Source organism: Saccoglossus kowalevskii, chromosome 7, assembly GCF_978046115.1.
Source record: "Saccoglossus kowalevskii chromosome 7, keSacKowa6.1, whole genome shotgun sequence".
Lineage (NCBI taxonomy): Eukaryota > Metazoa > Hemichordata > Enteropneusta > Harrimaniidae > Saccoglossus > Saccoglossus kowalevskii.
Window position 1 is genome coordinate 40,474,326 of NC_140647.1, and position 21,424 is coordinate 40,495,749.

Consider the following 21,424-nt stretch of genomic DNA (forward strand, 5'->3'; position numbering starts at 1 on the left):
CGTGACCCTCCTCGGTTGCCGTACATGAGTTAGCAGAACGTGGCTGGCAGTTACGTGATATATTAAATCATATAAGAGGGTTACAGATTCCAGAAGGATACCATCCTTTGCCATGGAAGCCCCACAGTAGGGAAACAATACATGATATTCTATGCTCTATCATTGCCCAATTTGAGTATAAACATATGGTGGAGCTTTACAAAAAAGAGGGACATGACTTTTCAAATTGGGCATACATTCCTGGATCCTTTAAATGTAGTTACAGCTTTTAAACAATTCGTTCTTATATTTGTTGTATAGAATAAATTCACAGATTTTTGTGCATTGCATTGCAGAGCATTTTACCTTTACACCAATAGACTTTCTCGCCCAAAAGTGTCTGCACTTTTTTTAGTCCCAGTTCAGACTTATAATATGGTCTGCATCTGTGCGTCTATGCGTCCGTCCGGAATCGTATCTCAGAATCCCTTGGACCGATTCCGTTCATTCTTTGCATGTACCTAGTACTTTATGTGGGACATATGCACATGTAGTGGTTTAGCGATTCGATTCAAAGATGGCCGACTGGTAGCCATCTTGTTTTTTGAAAATGTTGTATTTTGGACATGCTTTGTCAGTTTTCATTCAAACTTGGTACATAGATTATACATGTTAGGATACATGTCCATGACGATTTATTTCACAATTGGATCAAAGATGGCCGACTGGCAGCCATCTTGTTTTTTGAAAATGTTGTATTTTGGACATGCTTTGTCAAGTTTTCATTCAAACTTGGTACATAGATCATACATGTTAGGATACATGTCCATGACGATTTATTTCACAATTGGATCAAAGATGGCCGACTGGCAGCCATCTTGTTTTTTGAAAATGTTGTATTTTGGACATGCTTTGTCAGTTTTCATTCAAATTTAGTACATAGATCATACATATTAGGATACATGTCCCCGACCATCCGTGAGTTCCTGAGTCTGTCCGTCCGTGCGTCAGTCTGTCCATAGTCATATTTCAGAATCCTGGGGACCGATTCTGTTAATTCTTTGCATGTGCCTAGTACCTTATGTGGGACATATGCACATGCAGTGGTTTAGTGATTCGATTCAAAATGGCGGACTGGCAGCCTACTTGTTTTTTTAAATGTTGTATTTTGGACATGCTTTGTCAGTTGTCATTCAAATCTGATACATAGATTATACATGTTAGGATACATGTCCATGACGATTTATTTCACAATTGAATCAAAGATGGGAGGCATCATGTTTTTTGTTTTTTTTATGTGGTATCTTGGAAGTGCTCTGTCAGTTTTCATTCAAATTTGGCACATACATGTACTTTATACATGTTAGGATGCATGTCCATGACAATTTGTTTCAAAATCTGGTCAAGGATGGCTGATTGACAGCCATCTGACTTTTTGGCCTTACTGCTATATTTCCAAAATTTATGTACTATTTTCATTCATATTTGGCACATACATCATACATATCAGTGTGTTTCATAATCAGATCAAAGATGGCCGAATAACGGCTGTTTTTATTTTTGGCCATATTACTACTACACGAAACACATGTTTTGATGTAAATAAACAATCTGTTGTATATGCCACTTGGAACTCAAGTTTCAAGGACACGCTCGCGACAACCCCTCCGCTTTAATATGACGAACACAAAGAGAACTTTCAAAAATTTTACGGGAACTGTGTCATTTTCAATGACTTGTCTTATATTCTTCTATATTTCTGGAAATGAGTCATTTTGGAGCCAACAGACACAATTTTAGTCAATTTTTTACTCAAAAAAAAACAAACTAGACTATTTGTGGTATACCACTAAGCTTTATGAATTAATGTAAATAGATTGTTACAATAACAATATATCTTTAATATTGACATATATACCATCTCTCAGGTGACTTCTTCCGTGACAGAGAAGATCATGCTCATATTCTAAAAAGAATTGCTAGGTCTTTTAGAGATTGTGGCCCAGAGGTTATAAATGTTAATGCATTTAAAGATGCCCTAGAAGATCCTAATACAGGTCTGACATATGCTGCATATAGTGGTAAAAGAAAGCAGTCAGTAGAGGATGCCGAACGCCTTCGTTCATATAATGTTGCAAATTTCATGGAGCAACATGGTTATCAAGAAGCAGGTCATTATATTAGGCTGGTAGCCCAATGGCATGAGGCCAGTGATGGAAGAGGCCTCACCCAATTGCAGCGATGTCAATTCAATTACAATTTTTATAATTATTTATTGGATGACTTGATGCCATGGCATAATGAGTTGTATGACTTTTCAACTTTGGACATAAACAGATAAATATTGTATAGTGACTTCCATGAACTATTTCAGGCAATTACTACTAAATGTTGAATTAATTGTACGATAGACTTCATGCTGAAGTTATCACCTGATACACCGGTAACTTGTTGGCATGTTAAAGTGTGGTGGTTGTCGCACTATACATACATGTATGCAAGATATTGGTCTCATATGAACAAACTGAAATGTTACAAGCCTTAGCTAGATAATTTTGTGAGTGATTTGACAGTACTTAGTGCACATCACACCTAGGTTGAAACTTGTACTTGTGATTTCCTTTAGAAGAGTGACTACCACCCTTTAAAATGTTGATATCTAGTGTTTTATTATCAGTTGTTATTACTAACTTTGAACAATTTCGGTTCACTGAGAAATGATGTCTGTCAGGACCAATTAACACACACATATAAATGAATGGAAATAAAACATAACCTCTGTTCCCCCTGAACATTTTTTTTTGAAAGCATCCTTAAACAGTGACCACATTTTTATAAAATAAATGTTCTAGTACTATAAAGGGCCAATAGAATTCTTATTCATTAGTCACTGTCGGTCATTACATCCTCTTTCCCATTACACTTTACTTCCTGATCGTCTTGCTGAAAAATTGAGCCACTAGGACATGCAGTGTACCCTCTGGTCAAATTCTCAGGTCAAATGTCAGCAGTAGATTATGCAACACATATACCATTATTAGTCAATAAATTAATTACCCAGTACTAACAAAGTGTAAACATGAGGGCTATCGGCCTTTAAGATGTATCCCATATAACCATTTTTCTCCAACTGCTGTTTGAAAATACACATACAGTAGTGGATGCTGAATTAAAGAAACGATACAAAACTGTACTTCCCATATGCGATACATGTAGTGCCAGTGGAAAGTTACCTGTAACCCAGCGACCATATGGAAAGAAATGAAATGTGTTTTCTAAATTAAATTGCATTGCATTTTGAAATGGCCATTGTTGATACATTTCTCATCAGTTTTAATCCTCTCATTGCATTGTCAACTTTTGTCACCATCCACAAAATAGTTCTGTACAGTCTGCTCTACTCAGTCATGATAAAAATTGACTTTTGCATCATGTATTTCAACATTTCATACATACAGTGACTTACCTGGGTGATGGTTCTTTGATACAAGTTTCGGATCAATTGTCACCTATAAAAAAACTTTGGCAAATAAGATGCATTAAATGAAACAAAAAAAGTGGAGTTCTTGTCAAAATGATGTTGATATTGAATAAATAAAATGTATGGATTGAAGTGTACTTACCGACTCCTCTTTGCTTTGTTGCTTGCCAAGAAGACTGACACTGCATAATGCCACACAAACGCGTATTCATAAATGTAAATAAACAAATTTGTATTTCTTGAATAGAAATTTTAGATTGATTTACCGCTTCCTCAACTCACCCAGCAAAAAAAAAGATTAACAAAAAAAAAAATCCCAACCTATCCTATTATTGACTGGCATGTTATAGGAACCACACAATTTTTTTTTGTTTGGCCTGATGTAAATTAAAAAAAAATGAAATGTTTGTTCCATTACTATCTCTGGGCTGAATTTTGCCATTCATGACCTAATACTCACTTTCTGAATACAACTTCTCATCTTTGTGATCTTAGAAAGACGATTTAACAACTCCTGTCTCTTATCAGTAACATTCACTTCAGTCTCGTATATTGGAATAGTTTCTAGCTTGCAATCATGATATCCCAATTCCAAACTGGGCTGTTGTTGTAACCCAATAATCATTTGTCTTGAAACAACCAGTTTAGCTTTGCTGATGTCATTAGCTACTAGCAGGATCTTTTGAATATTTGGGGCAATACGTCGTTTTCTGAATGAGAGCTGATTTCTATCTGAAGCAATTTTTTCGACTGATATACTGATTATCCTTTGTGCATCAGTCGTATCCATGTTTCTTTTTGAATACTGTAAAGGGATTAAAGGTACATGCTCAGTGAATGGTGGCCCAAAAAACTTGTTTGCTAAAAATATGTTAAAGTTGGGGGGGGGGGTGTCTCTCTCATGGGTAAACGGGCATTAACAAATGACTTCTCTGGCCAATGAAAACTCATATTTGGATCAAATGTAGCTAATTAATTAATTAATTAATTAATTAATTAATTAATTAATGCTTCAAATCGTATGGCACATTGTTTATTCATAAATGCAACTTGAACTGTGACCTCTTGTTATATGATTTGAATACTCAGATCTTTGTTATGATTTTAGCAAATTAAATGTAATATTTTATATCATGGAAATTGAAGTCAGCTTATTGAAACACGACTCGAATGACAGAATCATGTTCGGTTGTATTATCCACAGCCATTTGCCAGTGTACCACACCCACATGCTCAACCATTTTTAGCACTGAAGTAGGGAAATTCATGAAGTTTACGGGTTTGCTATTGGATTTCAAGGTAATAAATGAATAGTTGAAGTGAACCAATACATTGATTTTAATGACTGTTTCACCAAGACAACTTAATTTTTTTTAGGTTTAGCAATGAAAAATCAGAAAATATATATAATAAATAGTACTTAAATAATTATGGTTCTCAGTCCTCAAATTGTTGTACATTATTCCCATGAATTTTAGTCCAGGTTTGTCTTGTTTTAGCTGATCTTGCTGAATGATAGATATTGGTTTTGACTGTCCAAAACTCAGTATGGGCAAACTAATAGCGAACAACATTCCAAATAATAGGCATTTCAAACCATCAAAAATATTTTTCTGGATATATCTACTGACATACTGCCATACCATACACATGCAAAATTAACAAATACATGTAGCGGGTGCAAGGTCAGGATGTATTTTAGAAAATTAGAAATATTTCACTCAGTCCATATTCTTTTTCATGGGGAAAACAGGAATAATTATACAAATCTTGAACACATCATGACAAGTCAACGATCAGAAGAAAAAATATCACACCAATGGACTTTGCAAACCAGACAATCCTACTGTACTTGTGTTTGTGGTAGTACATGTGCAAGTGTATGTGCAATTTTGAATGGAATCGGTTAAAGGAATGATGTGAACAAATATTACCCATTTCAGACTTTCACCAACTTCTCAACTGGAAATTGTATATAAATATATTTATAAGGCATATACTGTTATAACATTATTATGAAAATAAGCATTATCTTACCTTATGCTCCCATGGTAATTTGACTGGTCCATAATCATATAATATTTCCTCATTGACGTCAGTGTCTTTTACAGCAAATAGTGCCAGGTATGGCTGTCCTTTGAATTCAAGTGTTTTCATTCTTGCATTTGGAGATTTTCTTTCATGGTTTACTAGCCGCCCATATTTAGGTCCATTGCCAGGTTCATTAGTAGAATCGATACTGCAACATTGGCAAAATATAGCTTTTGAAAAATATATAGCAAGGTAGATTTTTTTTATGGACTAAGAGTTAAAAGATTATTTTTACTGTCACAATCATTCATTTGATACAGACTTAAGAATGACCAGCAATCACAAGTTATTGATAATAGTAAAAAAAAATAAATGAAGAAATATTTTTTGCGTCTAACATGGCAAAGTTGTTAAAGCTTTACTATTACATAAAATAAGAATTTGATATTTGTTACAAATATGGGTAGATGGGGTTACTGGCCTTATTTGTTCATGTAATTTATTGGTGATATAATGTATGAATTAAAACAAAACAAAACACCACATGTGTTGTGTTTGAGTTTGAATAATTTCTGTGGCTGTGGTACAGGGTCACATAGTAGTCACAACACAGACATGTACACAGTACTATGGGATAGGCTAATATTAAATGCAGTTTAAATGAGTTTCATATGAAAAGATTGTAAAGATGTGGACACTAACCAATATGTCTTACCCTTGAATTTAAAAAAAAGTAACGGAATACACTGCCATCAGAAGACTTCACGAATCTCTCCCTCCGACCCACTAATAAGTTCACCATCGTATTGCAATAAGAAATTTCTTTTATTGAATTGCTTTCCAGCAAAAACACCTCTACCTGGAATAAAATAAACCATAAATGATAAACTAGTCATTACACTTGTGACTTTGATATATTTCGAAATACAAATTAACATGAAGCAGTGATGAAGCCGTTCAGTTATTTAGGACATTGAGCACCGTGGTAAACGGCAAACAGTCAGATTAAATATATTCTCATCTGAGGGACATCAAAGAATCGTACAACGAACAGCTGAAATACTTGCTGATTATCGCTAAAAACTATAAACAAACGTCTTTTTCAATATACTGAGATCTGAATGACAAATCTAATGCTGATTGAAGTAAATTTCGATTCCACTGCCATGGTTCAAACGGCACAGGGTCTTCGAAAAACGTGCTGTCAGTCTTTGGTTTAGAATATAATGTGTTGTCAACTGACAGGAAATTGGTTGCATATTATTAATCGCGCCGAACTGAGCACACAAAATTTGTTAATTCATTACATTATTACCTTCCTGAATAACTCCGATCAGAACAAAACTGCTATATTTTATTGGGACCCTCTAAGCTCTTAAAACCAAAGACTCCCTAAGTTTTATTATAGAATTTTGTACTTGGAAACTGGTGCAATATCAGTGTTCTTACGGCTAATCTCATATTTGTGTCTAAACAATAAATCACACAGTTATTTTTTTTTAGCATGCACTTTCATTGCCGCCAGATATTAATGCGTACTGCCGAAATACAAAAACAAAACAACGAAAACGCGTACAAAATAAAAAAAATAATTAAATAAAAAAAATATTATTTTAAATTGTCACTCAGTTTGAAATTATTTTACAGTAAGTGCATTCTACTATAAAAGTATCCTGTTTGGATTACTAGTATTCGATATGGTAACACCTACGCGCTTGGTCCCAGCATTTAGCACATTGTCGCTGAAAACAGACAACAAATAGAAACAGTAAAGTAAACAGTGGAACGTCACACCTTTCCATAGCACAATCATCTCATAAAATCCTGGCTAGTCAGTTTGTTTGGCTATATAATGTTCTGCCACTTTTATTTGATCTTCTTTAGAAGAAAGCAGTCGATGTAAAAAAAAAATTCCTCGGAAAACATTAAAGTCCTCGCTTGCGCCATTCTTTGCGTTTAACGTGAGTGCTACGTCTTACAGCCGAATTCATGAAAGTTGAACGCACAACATACTTTTGTAACATATTTACTAAAAAACGTGTTCAGACAGCGCCACATTCAGACACAGTACAAACTAAACAAATATGAAATATGGTAATACAATACCATGATACCAATGTACTCATTAGAAATACTTCATTCACAAAGAAAGATTTTAGTTATGACAGGTAAATGAACACACGTCCAGTCCTTGTGGAAGGCGAAATAAGATATCCCATTTTTAATAACTGACTAAATGGAGTAGCTCCAAATAACTTATGGCCAGAAAATGTCCCTAGGAGGGTTGACCCAGTTTTCAAGAACGTTTCTTTCCTGTGTATTATCGAAACTAATTTAAAATACATGATTCATACTCATTTTGCTATGTGATCTGAGGACTGTTCTAGAACCTGTCTCCGAGGACGTTTCTTTTCTGTGTATTATAAAAACCATCTACAAATTAATTGCAAGTGTATGATTCATACTTATTTTGCTATATGATCCGAGGACTGTTTCTAGAACCTGTCCCCGAGGACGTTTCGTTTTTGTGTATTATAAAAACCGTATACAAATTAATTGCAAGTGTATGGTTCATACTTATTTTGCTATATGATCCGAGGACTGTTTCTAGAACCTGTCTCCGAGGACGTTTCTTTTCTATGTATCATAAAAACCGTATACAAATTAATTGCAAGTGTATGATTCTTACTTATTTTGCTATATGATCTGAGGACTGTTTCTAGAACTTGTCTCCGAGGACGTTTCTTTTCTATGTATTATAAAAACCTTCTACAAATTAATTGCAAGTGTATGATTCATACTTATTTTGCTATATGATCTGAGGACTGTTTCTAGAACCTGTCTCCGAGGACGTTTCTTTTCTGTGCATTATAAAAAACGTATACAAATTAATTGCCAGTGTATGATTCAAACTTATTTTGCTATATGATCTGAGGACTGTTTCTAGAACCTGTCTCCGAGGACGTTTCTTTTTTGTGTATTATAAAAACCGTATACAAATTAATTGCAAGAGTATGATTCATACTTATTTTGCTATATGATCCGAGGACTGTTCTAGAACCTGTCTCCGAGAACGTTTCTTTTCTGTGTATTATAAAAACCGTATACAAATTAATTGCAAGAGTATGATTCATACTTATTTTGCTATATGATCCGAGGACTGTTCTAGAACCTGTCTCCGAGGACGTTTCTTTTCTGTGTATTATAAAAACCGTATACAAATTAATTGCAAGAGTATGATTCATACTTATTTTGATATGTGATCCGAGGACTGTTCTAGAACCTGTCTCTGAGGACGTTTCTTTTCTGTGTATTATAAAAACCGTATACAAATTAACTGCAAGTGTATGATTCATACTTATTTTGCTATATGATCTGAGGACTGTTTCTAGAACCTGTATCCGAGGACGTTTCTTTTCCGTGCATTATCAGGGGGGAAATCTCTCTCCTCGGGGTTCTCCACACTTGTCAGGGGGGAGTCTCGTCTCTATATCTCGTCCCCTTGAGGTGCGGGATCGGGGAAGTCACTTAAGCTTTACAGTCAAATAAGACACACACAACGAAATACGTTTAACTCTCGTCTTAGTCGGTCTGTGGAGCACTCTATAAGACACAGCGCCCTGGGGAAAAGTCCCCAAGACTATCGCAAGGCAGACCCAAGACTCTTTTAGACTGCATCAAGGCTCGCCCCAAGTCTCTCCAGAACTGGACTCTCGACTCTCCAGGACTGCGTCTGTTTTGGTGTACTCGCCAAGACCAACTCAAACTCTCTTTATTCATATTCAAAACTCTAACCAATTACAAAACAGTAAAAAGACTCTAGGGCGTAACCTTCAATTATAAAGCCAATTACACTAAGCACTGAATATGTCATATCTTTTGATTAATCGTTCACTACATTAATAACTACGGATACCAACTGTCAGAAATCGTAGTCATCTCGTAATTAGTTCCAAATCACTGAGCCAAGTTTCGTCCAAAACTTCAAATAGGCCTAAACGATGACAGACATAACACAGCAATTCGCTAATAATCAGCTAATTAAGTCGGTCAACAGATACGCGAAAACAAATTCATGACAGCATTATAAAAAACGTATACAAATTAATTGCAAGTGTATGATTCATACTTATTTTGCTATATGATCTGAGGACTGTTTTTTAGAACCTGTCTCCGAGGACGTTTCTTTTTTGTGTATTATCAAAACAGTATATGAATTAATTGCAAGACTAGTGTATGATTCATACTCATTTTGCTATATGACCTGATTTAGGTTGAGAATTACTTGCCAAGTAACTGAAAAAACCTACTCAAATAGTATAGAGTATCCGTATTAGATATTTCTAAATGTATGCTCATTAAAACTTGTGCATTGGTACTCTTGTTTATAACTCTGTTTTCATTTTTCCTGATCACATTGAATTTATGTCCCAGTTATTTGGATTAAACATGTGTGTTTACGGGAAACACCGACATAGCGATATTTATAAATACTAATACGATTGTAACCGTGCCTGTTACATAGCATATACTCTGCTTCCCCAAAATTGAATTAACTATCACGTATTAACTGATAACAAAATACTGATATCCGCCGAAAAAGAATCTTTGACGCGTGTGTGCGAAGCTTCACCAAATGACAAATCCTACAGACGATGCAAGAGAAAATAAGTTTATGTCTATACTTAATAAAATATATAAGTAAAGACACTTTAAGGGTACAAAGAATCTAATAGACAACCAAGTCCCATTACCTATTTACGTCAGAAAACAACTTCGCTCATGCAACATACTCCATGCAATTTTAGTCTTTATCGAATGAAGGGAAAGAAAATGATTTTGGCGTTGTTTGTGGTGGCGGTGGTGGTAGAAACAGCCACATTTATTATTCCTTAAATTGGTCGTGGAAAAGCATGTGGCGTTTGACAGTTCGACAAATCATGTACGATAAAAAAAAGTACAAACTGTTTCAACGAGGTTTATGTTTCGTCATGAAATCAATTGCAGTGAATATTTATACGACATTTACTAAAGTAGGCTTGATAGGCATATAGCACCGTTAATCTTGATCCTATTTCCGACAGTGTGGGCAGAATTCTTCCACACAAAAACGTTCCTATAAAGTAACTAACACAGCGCATCATAGAGGTAAATACTGTAAAAAAGATTCTTGGCAAGGAAAACCCCGAAATCACGATGATGAACACTATCAAAATATCAGCGCGATTGTTTATTTTCGTGTGAAATAATGCATGTTCAAGTTGTCAAAAATTTGCAAGATTATTTTTGTTAAATTGTTCAATGGACATACATTATATTTTCGAGTATTTTTAAGTTTAAGTTGTTAAGACGTTTATTAATACGCCATATTTTGAGAAGGATATTTTCGCACTTGATTCTAAATTTTTTGCAGGGTTGTCTATTATTGAGTGTTTTTAGAATAGATCTTTTTTTATCCAACGTGTACTCCCAGTATGGGCAGACATCGCATTTCGTATTGTTCAAACCAAAATAAATCACAATGTGAATGCGCACATGAGTTATTAGAACAAAACAAAATTCAATATCGGTATTTTTTTCTGTTTATTTAGCTTCACACATGTCCTACTACCTTGCGTACAGTGGTATCCCATTCGGAATACTAGCATACAATTCATGGGGCTCAACAATTTGAACTTTAAGTATAGGTTATTATTAGCGGACTGTCTGACATGTCAATAGCATTGTTTGATTGTCGATGCTTTTTGAGTACACACTGTGGTTATATGTTCTAATACTTTCTAAAAAATGTAATGACAGTCGGCAGCAGAGATTATGCCTACTATCAAAATCGAAATATTTGTAGTTATAAAACGGCATGTTCAACAGGATAAAAAAATGATGAATAAGATAGAGTCGTTACGTGCCCAATTCTAATATAGAAAACAAAGAACAAAAAAGGAAAGAACTCGGCTACACTTCAGTTAAACATTATCAACGACCACGGCACTACATCGCCTGCTTCAGCAGTTGAGCGGATGTTCTTAAAATACGGCAAATTTATTACAAAATAACTAATTAAGACAAAACCAATTAATCCTATTCAAATTGCACACGTTGCTTTTTACGTGTCTAAATTATTATAAAACACGCAGTGCATCAGACCACAGTGATCAGACAGACCTTTTTATTCGCGACCATGTACAATAGAGTTATCCATTTAAACAAATGTCAGTCATATTATAGCCTGGTGGATTTAAAGGTCATTCGTGCCATGGCGGCTGTGTTGGGAGTTTCGTTACTGTAATTTCAGTTTATTCACAGCTTCGCGCAGTGAAATAACGTCATTGGCTATTTTTGAATCTATGAATCTGAATATAGAAAATAATATATATTGTAATATTGATCGGAATCTATAGCACACCCACTGAGTGTAAGATGTTATATATCAATGCACATTTCAAACATGACATGTAATTTTATCTTTCAATATTTTGCCTATTTTGTAGCAGCTGTCCTTCAGTTTGTGAAAGGTTGCTGGAAAACTGAACTGGGTAGCAAATAGCCGGCATAATTCGTGAGCAGGTGTCGCATGACACCGTGTACCCGCGGCCTAGGTGGGGAAACATATAATACTTTCATTACAATTCATTTTAATCAATTTCGTCAGCGTTTTGGGTCACCTTTGCCGTAGAAACACGCCTCGTGATTGTCCTTGTAAATGTCTTGGACAGCAGACAAATACACAAGTATGTACTTGGTCGTGTTCGCAGCGTTTGATCCCTGGCCGATGCACGTGAAGAAACTGTATTCCATTCATGCCAAATATATATATATATATATATATATCAGTTCTTTTTATTTAGATCATGGCAATTTTTTGGTCAGAGCGCCCTCTAGTTTTGTGGAGAATCATGTTCATTTGGAATGCTCTGATTGGATGGAAGTTCAAGCCTAGCAAGGTGTGATAGAATTGGCCTGTTATGTTCAGATTCAAATAAGCATGAACCACTAATTTGACAGGGAAGTGATACTTATAATGCAGCAAGCTGTTCTAATTGCTGTTGTGGTAGAGTTTTTCTATTTTCCTGTCAAATGCATTTATTGGTCCACTGAAAAATGAAAATAATGTTCCCTGTAACTTAGACTCTTATTGATCAAGGCATTTTAAAAATCATGGGTGTTAACTCCCCTCAAGTTATGACCCGTTGTCCCCTACAGAATAATGGTTGCATCTAATATTAAAATAAAGATGGCGGAGTATAGCGTTGATTCATCTCGTTCTACTCTGGATTACTTGGAGTCAATAAAGATCCTAGAAAGTTAGTATTTATATGCCTGTGTGTTTTTTTTGTTTGTTTTTTCACTGTCTTTGACTTTCCCAGTATGTTTGTTGCTGTTGACAACAATTCAGTTTCTTCACTACCTACCCAACTCCTCGTCGGGCACTATGTAGCTGGTGTGGTATATTTATCACAGACAGTATATATATATATATATATATGTAGTCTTCAGAATAAAGTTCTACAGTCTTGATCTAATTTACGACAAAATACTGGCCAGGCCTGAAACTATGTTACTTGGCGTCAATGAAATTGTATCCCTAAGTTTCAGTGATAGTTCAAGTCTTCCAGCTTGAGGGACTGCTTGGTCCATTTTTGTATATTTAATTTGGATTCATGTACAACCGGCCCGACATCGTTTAAATACATAATTATCAGGCATCGTTCCAGTGAATTATCTCAAAATTCATATACACCATGATCGAACATGGTTTCCCTAAATTCGATGGATTTAGTGCCCTATGTGTATCTCAAAATTCACCACTTCCAGACAAGTGTATCGTATTTTTGAGTGAGTGATATATATATATATATATATATATATATATATATATATATATATATATATATATATATATATATATATATATATATATATATATATTTGTCCAAATTTGCACAATATTCGGGTAAACATCGTGTTAAGGTAGCGAGAAGGGAAATTTACACTTTTTTCTTGATTTTTCAAAAAGTGATAAAACGGTTACCCTAGACCTTGATCGAAACTGCAAAATATTGTCGCTCAAATTAGTGTTTTAAAACGCTAGCAGAAAAGACTACAACTGCCGTTTCGTGGATATTTGCATATTTGCATAATGTTTATCTTTGGAACGGCTTAAATGATCATCTTATCGGTAATGTATCTATCTTAAACATCTTATCTGTGTACTTCGTTGCTGACGATTCTGATAGAACGGGTGACAAGCTTCCTATCGTAAACAGTGCGTGTTTATCTAACGTCCATTGTCAGCATTGTGTTGATCGACGCCCGTCCTAAACTCAGTATGAAGAAACCAACGATATTCCAAACAAATACTAATAAATATTAACAAATACACAAAGAGGTGTAATATTAGGTTTTATTTTAGGCTTAGAAAATATTTTCTTTCATTCAGAATGGAACTGCCATTTAGCTTCATGGTCTTTCAGCTTGTCTTCGCCTCGGAGGAAAATAACAATACTTATACAAAACACATTGCGAAGACTCAATAATCAGGAAAGAAAACCCAGACAACCATGTCGTACTTGTGTCGAAATACATTTTGTATTTCACGTCAGAATATTGTTTAAAATAAAATATTCAGTCCAGGCCAAATCTAGGTCAAAGGGTCAGATTGCGTGCATATAATTATAGATAGTTAAAACAAAAAGTATTTGAACTTATGTCAGCTGTTCAACATATATAAAAAACAGAAAAAACAATGATAAGGCAATGTGAACCTCGGAATTTTTTTTTTAGTGCGAATGATATTTCGGGGTTTGCGCTGTCGAAAATAAAGCAAAAATTGTCCGGTCGAATTCAGCAAGCGGTCGCAAAAGCGAGACAAAAAAATGATTGGAAAACGGAAGCGGGCGGGAGGTTGTGCGAAAATACTGTAACTTTGCGCAAGTTTCGTTTAAATAGTTTTATTTTCCAAATCAAAATTCTATTTTACTAATACCATTTTTTCTAACGCAATGGCGAGGAAAAAAAAGCGTTGACAGACGAGGCAAAAAAAAAATCTGCCACTCAGCGTCGCACTCTGATACAGCAATTTTGTTTTCACCATGAAACCCGTTTTATTAGATTTCTTATCAGAGACACTTGAAGGATTAGCTTGTTTGTAAACTGTCAGCGTGTACAGTGGGACAGTAATGTTTGTCAGAGGGTTATCCCTCGTTGTTCGTTTGCATAACAATGGAAACCCGAACGTTCCTAGAGTACGGACTCAAATGCCAGCAATTTTCTTCATTTTTCACGCTCGAGCTTGAAATTATTCATTATCTGACACTCTTTATGAGTTCTATGATATCGGTGGTTAATGTGTTTGGCCATTTTTAGTGCATATTTATAATAACACAGCAAATTTACAGTGTTTTATTATCGAAAACTGTTTTTCGCGTTTTTCTTGAGTTGAAGTTTTGATTGAGTACCGTGACGACTTATTGGGACCACCGCCAAATCAAGTGCGTTCGGACTAGAACATTCAAACTCGCAGTTAGCGTTCAACAGATAATGATGGTGTGCGAAATATGTCTGGTTTTTTTAAGAAAATGCTTTGTCACAGAATAATAGTATGTTAAAGGTGCCAAGTATGGAATAATTAGGGGACAAAAAACAAACCTCCTTAGAAATCGGAAGAATAGGTCTTTTGACTATGGAAGACGCATTTCAATAGACTTGATTACAGACAATGCCTTGCACAAATTTCACCCGGAAATTCCCGCATTGTACTCTCGCAATCGCGGACTTAGTCATTTTTACAAAAAGTTTTGCCATTTTTGTGGTCACGTAGTAATTATGTAAACATTGACTATACAGATTGTGCCAACGTGTCCCTCTATACTTAGGCTTTTGAAATATATACGCTAAATTACGGTTCTGAATGAGACAATAGACAGAGAATGCTTTAATCAAAAACGTCACCAAACTCTTCTCGCTACCTTAACACATTGTGTATCATGTTTTGGACAACAATGAGGCCTCACTGATTTACCATCTTGTCCCCCGGGGTCCTCGGATCTCACTTAAAACTAGAATTGTGGTAATACCTTTGCTATATGCCATTAAAAGGTGGCGCTCTAACCAGTTAAACGCGTTATAACTGTTGAATTGCGTGTATCTTTGAAATGTGTGTATCTGTCAAATTGGGGGCGCCCGAGGCTGAAATGGGCCTCCAACGAAAATGTGTAAATTTTACACACTTTACCGGTTCTTCGAGGACGTGTCTCAGAATGGTGTCACGTGGTTAATAGGTCATTTTAAGCCATTCTAAAGCACTTTAATCCGAGGACCCTGAAAATGTCCTCGCTACCATTGAGACGTCCTCGGAGGCAGGTCAAAAAACTTATCAACGTCCTCAAAGCATATAGTAATGCGAGTACACTCTCCCCACACAAACACACAAAAGTGATTTTAAGGGCAATCCTAGCAGAGCGGATCGCCAATAATGACGTTACTATTAATATATGTCTAACTTCAAATTCATTATATCGAATTTATATATATGAATTTAAACATGTTATTCTATATGTATACTTAATATTTATTTATACCCTATTAATCTACAGTAATGTATTAGTAATATTTGGACACCTTGGAAAAATATATTTGGAGATCAATTGCAAAAAATTTACAGCTCTTCTATGCATACAGAATAACAAAATATGTACATATATAGCAAGAGGCAAAATATTATTGATGTTATCGCGTCCACAAGAAAACTGTTGACGAAGACGACGATAGACGACAGACATCTTGCCACTTCAACGACGATGACGGCGACGACGAAGGAAGACAGACATCTTGCCACTACAACGACGATGACGGCGACGACGAAGGAAGACAGACATCTTGCCACTACAACGACTTTCTCTTTACTTCAAAACGGCAAGCCAATGAAACAATTAACAGAAATCAAAGATTATCGGAATACAATATCTCAAAAAAAATTTTTTGAATTATCTATTACGCACAATTTATATATTAGCTTTAACAATAATTGATAATCAATATAATTCACTACATGCTAGTGCTTTTGGAAAACATTATATACATTTACCAACGTTTGTCTAAACAAGTGAGTAAGGCAAAAACCTCTCACCCAATGCCTCTCTGTCATGGTCCGTACGGCACATATAAATTTTATAATAATTACATCCATACAAATGCGTGTACAAAATAATTACACTCATAGCAATACGTGTACAAATGAATTACATCCATACCAATTCATGTACAAACTAAATTACATCCATACCAATACATGTACAAATGAATTACATTCATACCAATACATGTACAAATGAATTACATCCATACCAATACATGTACAAATGAATTACATTCATACCAATGCATGTACAAATCAATTACATCCATAGCAATGCGTGTACAAATTAATTACATTCATAGCAATGCGTGTACAAATGAATTACATCTATACCAATTCATGTACAAACTAAATTACATCCATACCAATACATGTACAAATGAATTACATCCATACCAATACATGTACAAATGAATTACATCCATACCAATACATGTACAAATGAATTACATTCATACCAATGCATGTACAAATCAATTACATCCATAGCAATGCGTGTACAAATGAATTACATCCATAGCAATACAGTTACAAATGAATTACATCCATAGCAATGCATGTACAAATCAATTACATTCATAGCAATGCGTGTACAAATGAATTTCATTCATACCAATGCATGTACAAATGAATTACATTCATAGCAATGCGTGTACAAATGAATTACATCCATAGCAATACATGTACAAATGAATTACATCTATACCAATGCATGTACAAATGAATTACATCTATAGCAATACATGTACAAATGAATTACATTCATACCAATGCATGTACAAATGAATTACATCTATACCAATGCGTGTACAAATGAATTACATCTATACCAATGCGTGTACAAATGAATTACATCTATACCAATGCGTGTACAAATGAATTACATCCATAGCAATACATGTACAAATGAATTACATCTATACCAATGCATGTACAAATGAATTACATCCATAGCAATACATGTACAAATGAATTACATCCATAGCAATACATGTACAAATGAATTACATCCATAGCAATGCGTGTACAAATGAATTACATCCATAGCAATACATGTACAAATGAATTACATCTATACCAATGCATGTACAAATGAATTAAATCCATGCCGATGCATGTACAATTGAATTACATCCATAGCAATGCGTGTACAAATGAATTACATCCATAGCAATACATGTACAAATGAATTACATCTATACCAATGCATGTACAAATGAATTACATCCATAGCAATACATGTACAAATGAATTACATTCATACCAATGCATGTACAAATGAATTACATCCATAGCAATGCGTGTACAAATGAATTACATTCATAGCAATGCGTGTACAAATGAATTACATCTATACCAATGCGTGTACAAATGAATTAAATCCATGCCAATGCATGTACAATTGAATTACATCCATAGCAATGCGTGTACAAATGAATTACATCCATAGCAATGCGTGTACAAATGAATTACATCTATACCAATGCATGTACAAATGAATTAAATCCATGCCAATGCATGTACAATTGAATTACATCCATAGCAATGCGTGTACAAATGAATTACATCCATAGCAATACATGTACAAATGAATTACATCTATACCAATGCATGTACAAATGAATTACATCCATACCAATGCGTGTACAAATGAATTACATCCATAGCAATACATGTTCAAATGAATTACATCCATAGCAATACATGTACAAATGAATTACATCCATAGCAATACATGTACAAATGAATTACATTCATACCAATACATGTACAAATGAATTACATCTATACCAATGCATGTACAAATGAATTACATCCATAGCAATACATGTACAAATGAATTACATTCATACCAATGCATGTACAAATAAATTACATCTATACCAATGCATGTACAAATGAATTATATCCATACCAATGCGTGTACAAATTATATACAAGTGCAAAATTAATGCCACACGTATTCTTTCAGATGTTGGGTTATGGCGCAACACAACCAGTTAATGCCTCCTGATTTTATTGAAGACTTTCGTCTCAGAGAAATGAGACTCCTGGTGAGACTCTGAATGCGAATGTGACTTCGAAGTATGGGACCTATGGGATTGATTCTTCCTTAATTTTGAACTGTGCTTTGAGGCATGGTGGCGTGACGATGATAAACGTCCGATTGATGAAGGGGGCGTCCCATTAATGGACGTTGCTGACCTCCCTGACGATATGGTCACGTTTGAGAATCCCTGGAACATCGTAAAATTATCGATAGTTCTTGAAAATCTGTGTGGTTCTTTCAGGTCCAGTCCTCTTGACCGAGTCTTCTCGAATGTCTTATTTGGTTTTTTCAAGAAAGAGGCCTCATATTTCCCAGAATTTATACCCTGAAATATGAAAGCCAACATTAATGAACAATGTAGTGGAAAAGAAGCAACTATCGGTGTGTGGGAAATGAACAACTAAATAATTAAGTATAGACGCTCAATAAATACCTAATATGAATATACCTACATAGCGAGACACGTTACATACTAACTGCCTACTTTGTTCACTGACATATAATTTGCTCTGTAAAATAGTTCTCAGGTTAAAAGGATTTCAGCAAATCATTATCTCATATGACATAGATAAATCATTACGGGAATTTAAATCATAATGCTAAGCAACAAGGAACCTCCTACACCCCAAAATTCTCAATATATGACGTTTCCACAATTTTGTTATTAACTTTATTTGCTAATAATATGAAATTATATTGATATGACAGTAGGGGTCTTTTCAATAAATAGTTCAATAAACAAAGATGTATAATAACATTTTGTAACTAGAATATATCGCTCTACATATCAAAACGGCGCATTTGCCATCAAGTTAATATTACTTTGTATGAACAATGTTATACAAGTTTCTATGATTGTGCAATCATTACGATTTATCTAATACTATATCTTCTGAATAAATCACCTCTCTCTGATTTGTGACCACATCAATTAGCTGAAACCGTTACATACTGAATTATGTTCTGTATAAATACTCACTGCGTACGTGATTAAGAGTTGAATACTGTCTAATGACGTTTAGTACTTTTAATTATATCATCAAGGTTATTTTATGACATCTTCTGTATTATAGTTTCATTTTGGTTAGATTGAATTATGTATTTAACTTGAAATGTGTTTTTTTAATTGCAAATAGGAACAATCGGCATGCATACTTTCGATATTCAAGGGCAAGTGAGTTTCAAATGCCAGCGAGTACAACATTCAATGAAGAAAGAAAAAAAAAGAATATGGGCGATAGCTCTATACTAGTTTTTAAACCCCTAATAAAAGAGAACAAAAACAATGGGATTATAAGTAAAAAGTGGATTCCTTTAATTAATATTTATTTGGAGCTCAAAAGCCAAAGAATGTGAAAAGTGCATCGCTTACCGTCACTGTAACCTGTGGATCTAATATCAAGAAATTCTGTGAAGCCACCATATATTTTTCATATTCCCTACTACCATTACATGAAATATCATCTAACCACATTTTCACCTTGCCGTGATCAGGCAGACAGAAACATTCAAAACCATTGTTCTTCATCATTCTGTATAGGACTCGTAACTATTTACAAATAAATAAATAACAAACAAACAAACAAATAAATAAATAAATAAATTTTAAATAAATAAATAAATAAATAAATAAATAAATAAGTAAATAAATAAATAAATAAATATCAACAACAACAAAACGCACGTTTTTAGGTGGTCTGCTAACGATCCCTGACGATGTAACTATGTCCATGGTGACTAAGCTGTCTGTTTCAATCCTTCCCCAGCATCCGACATGAACATCGCCAGACAAAACAGTCACTTTGACCTTCTTTCGAAGAGAAAAATCCAAGAGTAATTTGATAAGCCTCTTCCTTTCAAAGTCGTGATAAAAAGATGCCCACTGCTCTGTTAACTCTTCATCTAACTCCTCAGGCTGCGGAATCACAAGTCATATACCATTATTCAACATTGTTCCAGTAGAGAAAGATTGGTGTGGGTACGGTGGCCCATATATACAATCGGCGAAGAATGACCAAATTTCGGCGATCAATAACCAAATTGCGGCAATCAATGTCGCATTGCGATGATTAATAACCAAATTGCGGCGATCAATGACGCACGGCGGCGATCAATGACGCATTGCGACGATCAATAACGCATTGCGACGATCAATGACCAAATTGCGGCGATCAATGACGCATTGCGACGATCAATAACCAATTTCAGCGATCAATAACGCATTGCGACGTATTTGATTTCATCAAACTTATTTCTGTTCAAAGAATTCCTATTTAATTATTCCGATGCCATTTTGTTGTGTACAATTTATATTCCATTCAGTACACAAATTTATATGTTTCAAAAAAAGTTGTCATTTTGTGTCATTCATTTTACTTCTAAAATAATTAAATAGGAATTCGTTGAACAGAAATACGTTTGATGAAATCAAATACGTTTGATGAAATCAAATACGAATTTTAGAGAATAAAATAATATTTTATGAAATGTAAAATAGAATTTACAAACATAAATTGCGTTTTATGGAATGAAATATGGATTTTACAAATGTAAATCGCGTTTTGTGGAATAAAATATGGATTTAAAAAAAATGTTTTTAATAATATTGCAACACTTGGCTTGCCATAGCAATGGATTCTAGCTTTTTGGATTTATTTATACAACGAATACTTACACAAGCTGTAGTTCGTGGACGAACGGAGTTGACTACATGGCGGACGCCATTGAAGTGTGCAAAGCATTGTGGGTC

The 21,424-nt window shown here is 34.6% G+C and overlaps 1 protein-coding gene and 1 long non-coding RNA gene across 2 annotated transcripts in view; both read right to left on the reverse strand.

Annotated features, from left to right (window-relative positions):
- Positions 1 to 5,610: 5,610 nt before the first annotated feature.
- On the reverse strand, positions 5,611 to 6,341 carry LOC146740983 (uncharacterized). Its single transcript, XR_014930038.1, has 2 exons — positions 6,207 to 6,341; positions 5,611 to 5,699 (listed from the first exon to the last, which is right to left on the reverse strand). It is a non-coding gene; the product is annotated as an uncharacterized LOC146740983 (long non-coding RNA).
- Positions 6,342 to 18,625: 12,284 nt separating this feature from the next.
- Positions 18,626 to 21,424, reverse strand: part of LOC100370572 (uncharacterized) — a 59,983-nt gene continuing 57,184 nt past the window's right edge. Inside the window, exons 11-13 of the mRNA XM_085501939.1 lie at positions 20,360 to 20,590; positions 20,048 to 20,224; positions 18,626 to 19,000 (exon numbers count right to left, since the gene is read on the reverse strand). Of these exons, the coding sequence (XP_085358065.1) occupies positions 18,626 to 19,000; positions 20,048 to 20,224; positions 20,360 to 20,590 (783 nt within the window). The remainder of the gene's footprint in view (positions 19,001 to 20,047; positions 20,225 to 20,359; positions 20,591 to 21,424) is intronic.